Here is a 9,995-nt window from a genome sequence, read left to right as displayed (position 1 = left end):
CTCTGGCATCTCATGTGGTTAGGCCCTTTCTTAGCTACACCAAACTGGGACCCCAGGAAGGTGTCTGATGGCTGGCTGCTGGCTCAGAATTTCCTGAGCTTGATGGAGGGGCCTTCCCACATCCTCAGCCCCCTGAGAGTCTTTCAGTGGCTGACTGTAGCAAATCTCAATCTCCTGCTCCCAACTTGACCCCTTGTGTACTCCAGAGGGAGCAGCCACGTGTCTGACATAGGGTGGAAGAAGGGGGAGACTGAATAGGACCTCCCAGGGCATCAAGAGAGGGGGAGGCCCATGATTTCTCCCTCCTCTGGGGCCTGCCTCAGATTGAGGGGCTAGAGCTGAGTGCAGTAGACACCTAGGAGTTCCCAGATGATTATCCCCTGTGTTCCCCAGCACCATTTGAAGTAGCTCAGTCCAGTGTCTATCTCAAATGATGTAGCACACGCATCTCACTTGATTTCTTTATTTTGCCTGAAACTCCTGTATGATAGTTATGTCTTGAAAGCAGGGGCTGAGGTGGTCTACAGGCTAATGCAAGGGCAAGAGCAATACACAGCATATGTGGGTGAGGGGAAGGGCATAGCTACAGGAATATAAATAAAAATAAATTAACATTTCCCTACCCTTGATGCCCTAGATGTGGCAGTAAACTCCCCACCCCCATTTGATGCATAGATAAAACAGCTAACTGGTGCGGGGGAGGGAGGAGGCCCACAGAAATTAGCCCCTCTTAGCAAAGCTCGATGCAGAGTCCTAGCTGGCTAAAATCTCTTCTCTATACCCGTGTGCAAGGAGGAGGGTTCCTCTTTGGGAGGATTAGGGGAGGTGTGTGTGGAGAAATGGTTGTAGTTATGTAGTGGGGGGGTCCCTGCCTCAAGGTAGGGTCTTTTTCAGGGAATGGTGGTTGTCTCTCTAGTGGGTGGTTGGGGTGGGAGGGCAATGTAGGGATAAAATGGTGTGGAGTCAGTTGGGGGAGGAATGGGTGTCACGGAGCGTACAGTGCAAGGTCCTAAAGCTTGCAAAACAGTCTTACTTATCTGGGTCCTACAATCTGTCCCAGGCTGAAAGCCTTATGGCATATTTAGGAAGTGGGTTAGGGGGAACAGCTAATGGAGGGCTCCTTTCCCCTAGACCCCTCCTGCAGACTAGGGAGCCCCCAAAAGAGACTCAGAGAGAGAGACATGCCTGTGACTAACAGGTAGAAATATCAATTGTGCTCAACTGACAATGTGTTTTGTGTGGACACCCTCCTCCCAATAATCTCCCTCTCCCCATCATCCTCTTCAGTTCCAAATCTTGAGGAAGCTGTCCCAGGAGCCAGTAGCCACGGCCATGCCATCTGCTGTCACCCCCAGGCAGCTCACCCTGTTGTCGTGACCGGAGAGGATCCCTGGGGGGGAGAGAGCAGACATCAGCAAGAGAAGGACGGGGGGAGACATGCTACAGTGTGGGAATGTGGCCTACGTGCCCGTACGCTGCTATGCACCACGCCAGCTGCGCACATCATCCTAGCAGGCACCTTGTGCATACCTTAGTGCCAAGGGGAGGCATTTCCCTCAGCAGAACTAACCTGCCCTTCCTAGGAAAAGGGTGACTTACCTTCCACAACGGAGAGCCTCTGGGAGAATTGACTCCCCGGCTATTAACCTGCCCCTCCTACAAAAGGGGGCTTTGTCTCCTATGGAGTGACTTGCTGGGGTTCCCAGGCCTCCAGTGCAGTAGGCTGTCTTAACAGGCAACTCCAGAACCCACTCACCCACACGCTCCCCCTTCAGGGAGTCCCAGATGTTGCAGTTGAAGTCATCATATCCAGCGAGCATGAGACGCCCGCTGCGGGAGAAGGCGACTGAGGTGATTCCACAGATGATGCTCTCGTGGGAATAGACGATGAGCTCCTGGTCCGCCCGCAGGTCAAAGAGGCGGCAGGTGGCATCATCTGAACCGGTGCAGATAGCCTCACCATTGGGGAAGAACTGAAGAGGGAGACGGCACCATTCATGCAAGGGACCATAATCCTGTCCCACAGCACCTACTACACCAGCCTGCCCCCTACCCCGGCTCTGACAAAGCCCTGCCATTCCAGCCCAGGGCCCTAGGTAAGGTACTTATCTGGTCCAATTACCATAGAGTCTGAGCATCTTGTAAATGTTGGTGGTTTTACACCCCAGTGAGGTAGGGCAATGCTACTGTCCCCTTTACAGTTGGGGACTGAGGTACAGAGAGACTGAGGAGCTTGTCCAAGGTCACATAGGGCAGGGAACTAAACCCAGATCTTCCAAGTCCCAGGTTAGCACCCAAACCATGTGAGCATCCTTCCTCAGATGGGTGGCTCCCCACACACAGCTATGATCATGCCCCCATGACTGTTTCAGTCCTGGGCCTTAAACACACATATTTGCTGCTCCCCCAGGCTGGACAGGGTACATACACAGATGGCATTGATGTCCGATTCATGCCCTGTGAATGTCTGACGGCAGGTTCCCTCCCGTACGTCCCACAGCTTGGCAGTGGCATCGCAGGCCCCGGAGATAAAGAGTTTGAAGTCTGGGGAGACGGCCAGGCTCATGCAGTCTCCAGTATGACCCATAAACACAGTCTTCTGCTGTCCTGTTTCAATATCCCAGAGCGCGCTGTAAGGGGAGGAGAGAAGAGTCGAGTCCTTAGGGCTACAGCAACAGAAGTGCTAGAGTCTTGTGGCCACGGGAGATGGACCAGCCTTAAGGCTACATTGGGGAGTTTACCCCATTTTAGAAGAAGGGATGGAAACTATGGCCCAGGCTACCTGATGGAAAAAGATACCTTTACCAATCAAGTCAGCTTAACACAACTGGAACCTCCTTATCACATTGTGTCAATACAGCTTATCACCTATACAACCGGGCTACTGGGTTGTGTTGTCGCCTAGGTCTAAAGGCTTGAGCTAATTCTGGCCAGGTCTATGTTAAAAACTTTTGGTAGCACAGCAATATTGCCTAGGGGGTGATTATTGTAATTTTACAAATTTTCTAGTATAGACCTGGCCTCACCTGGAAAGAAAACCACCAAGTTTATTATACAGAAGGAGAGAGGAATCAGCCTCCTCTTTGCAGCTCTCCCATACTTCTCTATGCCTCAGAATTGCTACCCCAAGCATTCAAAAACCGTGGATCATGAGTTTCAAACATAAAAAAAAATTGGGTCTATTTTTGTTGTCATCTGGTTTTTGAGCCTTTAAGATGCACTGGGGTCACATTTTCCAGTTTTCTCTGCAACCATCAGGGCTAAAAACTTGAGATTCTGGCCTAATCCCATGACTTCTGGGATTGGGGCTTTAAGATAAATGCCACATATTGGGGACTTGCAATAAAATCATTAGTTGGTAGCACCAGTGTCTGGTGAGAGGGCGAAGGGAATCACTCACCATGTGGTGTCTCCGGAGCTCGTCACGATATTATTGTCATCCAGGAATCGGCAGCAGGAGAGGTAACCTTAGGGGCAGGAATAATGGGTGATGAGAATAATGGCGGGGGCAGGAGAGTTAGGCTCAGGGGCAGGGATGCCCTGGGCTGCAGAGGTGGGGAGGGTACTCACCTGTGTGGGCCGAGAGCTCCCTGCTCACTTTGACGTTGCCTTCACGAGTCTTGAGATTATAGATAGAGCACATGTTGTCGAGACCCCCACAGGCCACAAAATTCCCTGAGGGGGCGTAGGCACAGGTCATGACCCAGGACGAGCGGAGAGGGATGGCATGAACCTGGGGAGAAATGAAACAGTCCTGGACTTTCCCAGAAAGAGAAAATGAAGGGCACAGGGCAAGAATGCTGCCTGTGAGGGGAGCCACTCCAGTCACAGCCTCTCCCAGCAGGAGGTGCTGTAAGAGGCAGGGTGAGTAAGATGGCTGTAGGGGAAACTCCCGGTTTCAACCTATCCCAGTAGGAGGTGCTTGTGGGTAATTGTACCTTTAAGAGGCTCATGTTATGCAACTCGGAGGCAGTTGGAACTGAGATAGTGAATGAAGCAGATATCTGTAAAGCACTTTGTCTGAGCGATCACTGAGCACCACATGGTACTAGGAGTGAAAAGGCACTTAGACAAGTGAAATAATGGAGTGGTTAAAAGCCCCCACTAGAGCTGAACTGCTGTGGAATTTGGAAGACAACTGGAGAAGGTTCAAACTGTCCTTCACTCCACATCTACGAGCCATGGATGCCAGTGGAAAGGAAAATCATCAGAAGGAAGCCTCATTTCTGACAATAGCTGGTTCAGAAGCACTTGATGGGTTGAATAGTTTTCAGTTAACTCAGGCAGAGGACGCTAGCTATGAAATCGTAGTACTGGCATTTGAATACTGCACTCCATCTAAAAAATGAGACATATGAGAGATGTTTTTAATCAGAGAGAAGGGAACAAAAGGAAGGCGAAACTATAGAAGAAGATTGTGTGTCTGATCTAAGGCTAAAGAGCCAATCATACAGTTCTGGGGGCTTATCTGAGTCCCTCATAAGAGAACAGGTAGTGTTTGGGATCTGGAACAAACCACAGACAGACTACTAGGAGACTGAGCAAATAGAATTTACCAAGCAACAGATGTCACCCAGTCCAGACTGCAGCTCTGACACTGTAGAAATGATAGAGAATCCAAAATACTGCAAGAAAAAAGACCTGAGGCCTAGAGGCATGCAGAACCCACAGTCAGAACCCAGGTCAGAAACAAGAGATCAAAGCTAGCTCAGACACATCCACGTCCTGCAGTCATACCTCCCGACACCCTTAGCGTCAGTACACTCAAATAGAGGAGGTGGCTTTGGCCCGAGTCCATGGGGGTAAAAAGTTTCATGTCTTTATTTAGGGGAGGCCAGTTTTAGCTGAAACTGACCTTAAACCGTTTACTGCCATTGCAAAAAGGGTCTGGCAACCCTCAAGAATACAGAGATTATTTTTTCAAATTAATTTGCAAACGGAATACAAACCTGGGAGAGATTTGGTGCTTGCAGACACTTTCTAGAGCATTTGGCTAAACTGGAGCTAGATTTTGTACATGACTGATGTTGGGGACACGGGGGCATGGCCACTAGGTAACTCGCGGGGATGGAAGACCACGAGTGTCGATGAAGCCCCCTCGCACTAGGCCCAAGTGTCCTTTCCCTTCCCCCCCCCCCGCCTGGAGGCACTCGCAGCAGCTATGTGTACTAGGCCCAAGTGTCCTTGGGCCCCCCGACTGGAGGCACTCGCAGCAGTTATGCTGAGGATCTGCAACAATATGTTGCAAAGTCAGATTGCCTGAAACTAAACAAGGCCAAACAGGGCAGATATGGAAGAACAATGCTGAATAAAGCAGCTTTATGTATGGTTTAACAGATGGTACAGAGAACAAGGGAACTAGCTGGTAACTGGATTGGCTGGCTATATGGATACTTAGGGCAGCTTGCTATTGGATAAGTATGCTGAAGAAAGGATGTATAAAAGCCTGTGTAACTTCCTGCTCTGTGTGCAGGATTTGAGATTCTATTCTCCCTGTACCTTGTTTGCAGCTGCAAATAAACTTTTCTGCTTCTCCACCCCGTTGTGATTATTGGGTGACGCACACCGGATGACGAACCTTGCTGTTGTTCGCCTCTGGCACTGGCAACAGCTTTTGGCATCCCTGGGTGGGCGACGAGGCTGCTATTTAGCCTTGCCTGGACCCCTCCTGGAGGTCGAGGATTGCAGCGAGAACCGACGCCCAGCACGCACTGGTGAGTTCATCGGGGGCCTTGGAGGAGACGCGATTTGATCGACCCCGGGGGGCACAACGGTGCAACGCACTCATAGTGGAGAAGCAGCTGTGCGTGACTGTGAGGAACCAGTCCCTTGGACATAGGGGAGGAGCAGCTGCGGGCGACGGTGGGGAACCGGTCCCTTGGACAGAGGGGAGGAGCAGCTGCGGGCGACGGTGGGGAACTGGTCCCTTGGATAAGGTAGGAACCTTTTGAAATCCGGATTGTATGCTCTGTTGGAACCTGGGGACGCCCAGAGTTACCCTGTAGGTATGGGACAGGGACAGAGCTCGGGAGGCAGGGCACAGTGTACGCCCCTAGAATGTATTCTAGCAAACTGGAAAGTGTTTGGATCAGATCCAATGACAAAAAGCAAATCGAAAAGGTTTTGAACAGTAGACTGGCCTCAATATTGGCTAGAGGACCAGGAACGGTGGCCACCAGGAGGGTCAATCAATTATAATACGATCCTCCTATTAGTTTTGTTTTGTCAGTGAATGGGTAAATGGAATGAACATCTGTATGCACAAGCGTTTATGGCTTTAAGAGAGATAGAACAGAGCTGTAATTCTGCAGAGCTGTAATTTGACTCTGACTGGTTCGTAGCAGCTAATGTTAGTCCCCAGACCCCCACCTCCACTGTAATGGCAGAGCCGGTGTCCCCTTCGGCCCCAACACCCTCACCTTATAAGGGTAGGATGCCTCGGGTTACAGAGATTGCCCCCTCGGTGGGACTCTATCCTTTGATTACCAAGACTGTTGTGGCTTGCCCAGAGGCAGACGGACGTCAGGCTACCACTGTGCAAGTTTACACTCATGTGCCATTCAATCCAATAGACTTAACAGCTTTTAAAACACAGGCTGGGGAATTCTCAACGAACGCAAGCTGGTTTATTTCAGTCTTTGAGGGGTGCCTCAGTAGTCACAAGCCGGATTGAGACGACTGTAATATCCCCCTGATAACCCTGTTGTCTGAGGTGGAGCGGAATCAGGTTACAGCTAAGGCAAGGGGAACATCAGCTTTCAAGAGAAAAAAAAAAGAAAGCTATCTGTCAAGTCCCTACCCCAAGCACTCGTAAACAGCTCAGAGCTTTTCTGGGCATGGCAGGCTTTTGCAGGATATGGATCCCAGAGTTTGGACTATGGGCTAAACCCCTGAACGACTGTGTAAAAGGAGCAGATCATGACCCCTTCTATTGGACCCCAGAGGCTGACAGGGCATTTAAAATCTTGAAAAGGAAGTTGATGGAAGCCCCGGCTCTGGGCCTGCCAGATCTCTCTAAGCCATTTCAGTTGTATGTACATGAACGAAAGGGGGTGGCACTAGGAGTGCTCACACAGCTGTTAGGAGCATGGAGACGTCCCGTGGCCTATTTTTCTAAGCAACTGGATCAGGTTGCAAAGGGTTGGCCAGCATGTTTACGGGCGGTCACAGCCACTGCCCTAGTGCTTGAGGAAGCCGAGAAGCTAACATTGGGAGGGGATATGCAAATCTATACTCCCCATATGGTCTGAGCCCTGCTAGACACCAAGGGTGGGCTCTGGCTCACCCAGGCTCGGATTGCTCGGTATCAGGCTAAGCTGTTAGAGAACTCTGAAGTCACCTTACAGCCTTGCCCCTCCCTTAACCCAGGCACCCTCTTGCCAGAAACAGAGGAACAGAAACATGACTGTTTAGAGATCATAGATGCCCAGTACTCCAGCCATCTGGATTTAAAGGATGTACCCCTCCCAAATGCAGATTATGAGTGGTACACTGATGGTAGCAGTACTGTAATAGATGGGCAAAGGAGGGCGGGTTTTGCTGTTGTGACCCTCCATGACACTGTGGAAGCTGAAGGTTTGCCTGCTGGGACCTCTGGCCAGCTGGCCGAACTAATAGCCCTGACCCGTGCGCTTGAACTGCCAAAAGGAAAGTGGGTCAACATTTTTACCAATTCAAAATATGCTTTTGGTGTGCTGCATGCTCATGCTGGCCTATGGAAGCAAAGGGGAATGCTGACAGCCCAAGGCTCCCCAGTCAACTATGAGCCCCAAATCCTCCAGCTTCTAGAAGCCGTACAACTTCCCACAGAAGTGGCGGTGGTACACGGTAAAGCCTATCAAAGGGAAGATCAAGATGTGGCCAGAGGTAACGCCTGGGCAGATAGAGAGGCGAAGCATGCTGCCACCCTGCCATCCCCTCAGGCTGAGAACGCCCATATGCATGCCCTTATCCCATCAGTAGGGGAGCTTCCAACCCCTCAGTACTCTGGGGAGGAGAGACAACTAACTGACAAACTTGGTCTCCAGGAAAAGGAGGGATGGCTCCATTCCCCAGAAGGGAAGGTCCTCCTACCAAAGGGCCTGATCTGGCCGGTGCTGCAGAAACTACATCAAATCACTCATGCTGGCAGGGAAGCACTTATCCAACTAATGGGAAAATACTTTATCACTTCCGACCCCTGGCTGCCCAGGTACAAGCGGACTGCTTAGTCTGCCAAAAGAATAACCCCCAACCGGGACATCCTGTGCTACCAGCTGCCCTAGAACCCACTCTGGGCCCCGGACAAGTGTGGCAAATAGACTTTACTGAGTTTCCTCGGACCCAAGGGCTCAAATATCTCCTTGTCATAGTGGATCGGTTCAGCGGATGGCCAGAAGCCTTCCCATGCTGTAATTGCACTGCCAGAACAGTGGCCCTCAAGTTTGTTAAGGAGATCATTCCTCGCTTTGGACTCCCCCAGTGGATGGAATCTGACAACGGGACACACTTCACGTCAAAAATCATCCAAAGCATCTTACATGCCTTACAGATCCCCTGGAAACTCCATACGCCCTGGAGACCGCAAGCCAGTGGTGTAGTGGAGTGTACCAATCAGACCCTTAAACGACATCTCTCAAAAGTGTGCCAAGAAGCCGCACTGCGATGGCCTGATGCTTTGCCCCTCGTCCTACTCCTGATCCGCGTTCTCCCAAAGGGTAGATCAGGGCTTAGTTCGTTTGAAATTATGTTTGGAAGGGCATGGCCTATGAATGGCACCCCGGTTCTGTCCGGGGAATGGGAGTTGGGTAATGGTTTTTTGGCTCAGTATATGTGTTCCCTGTCTGCTGTTCTCTTGTCTCTTCACAGGTATACCAAGGATTCCCAGCCTGTCCCCTTGGACTCTCCCGTTCACTCCTTACAGCCCGGTGACTCTGTGCTTGTTCGCACCTGGAAAGACGAGCCTTTCCAGGAAAAGTGGAAAGGACCCTATACCGTCCTGCTGATCTCCCATACAGTGGCAAAGATCGAGGGACACAAGAATTGGATCCATCACTCTCGTCTGAAGGCAGTACCCGCCCCCTCGTCAGCAGAACAGTGGACCGTCCAACCTGCTGACTCCTCATCTAGTGACAATCTCGGGCCAAAGCTACTGTTTATGAGACACAGATAGCAGGCACCTTAACGCCTAAATGGGCCCACCCAGGTACTGGAGACCCTGGGTTGGGAAGACTCTGGTCATAATTAATTGGGTAGAATCATAGAATATCAGGGTTGGAAGGGACCTCAGGAGGTCATCTAGTCCAACCCCCTGCTTGAAGCAGGACCAATTCCCAGTTAAATCATCCCAGCCAGGGCTTTGTCAAGCCTGACCTTAAAAACTTCTAAGGAAGGAGATTCCACCACCTCCCTAGGCAACGCATTCCAGTGTTTCACCACCCTCCTAGTGAAAAAGTTTTTCCTAATATCCAACCTAAACCTCCCCCACTGCAACTTGAGTAACATTGTTATTGGGTAACATTGTTATTCTCTGTATTATTTCCAAACTGTGCATATCGGGAGCATAACTCCTTTGTTTCGCTTGTGCATCATGTTGCTACTTTAACAAACCAGACTGATTGCTGGGTATGTGCTCCAACTGCACTGTCCCCTAAAACGGGAATGCCCCTTGACATGCTGCCCCTGACCCTAGCAGAATTAGCCGCACCAAAGAGCGGGAAAGAACGGACTCGCCGTTCTGAAACAAGACCACTTTACAGGAAGCCACTGTGGAAGTATAACATTGTATAAGTATAGCGTTGTATAAGGGGACATGCTGGATACATTGTATATGAGAGGGCATGCCAAAACATGTTACAAAGTATCTGAGGGAGCACATGTAGGGACAGTTAGCTTTTGAATGGAGAAGCAATTAAGATAGAGCCAGCATGTCTAAGAAGCAGGCATCAGAATGGAAGGTGTGAAGGGCAATTAGTTAAGTTAACTGGAAGCTGTTAAAGAAGATTGTTAAGGGTGGC

General features: G+C 50.4%; 1 protein-coding gene across 1 annotated transcript in view; it reads right to left on the bottom strand.

Moving 5' to 3' along the window:
- Positions 1-53: 53 nt before the first annotated feature.
- The window catches only part of GNB3 (G protein subunit beta 3), a 36,775-nt gene continuing 26,833 nt past the window's right edge, over positions 54-9,995 (bottom strand). The window contains exons 6-10 of the mRNA XM_084617747.1: positions 3,571-3,733; positions 3,401-3,467; positions 2,429-2,630; positions 1,757-1,973; positions 54-1,390 (exon numbers count right to left, since the gene is read on the bottom strand). Of these exons, the coding sequence (XP_084473873.1) occupies positions 1,284-1,390; positions 1,757-1,973; positions 2,429-2,630; positions 3,401-3,467; positions 3,571-3,733 (756 nt within the window). The 3' untranslated portion in view covers positions 54-1,283. The remainder of the gene's footprint in view (positions 1,391-1,756; positions 1,974-2,428; positions 2,631-3,400; positions 3,468-3,570; positions 3,734-9,995) is intronic.

The sequence above is a fragment of the Lepidochelys olivacea genome (assembly GCF_965140295.1).
Source record: "Lepidochelys olivacea isolate rLepOli2 genome assembly, chromosome: 1".
NCBI classification, from domain to species: Eukaryota; Metazoa; Chordata; order Testudines; family Cheloniidae; genus Lepidochelys; species Lepidochelys olivacea.
This window is presented reverse-complemented; position numbering and strand designations above follow the sequence as displayed.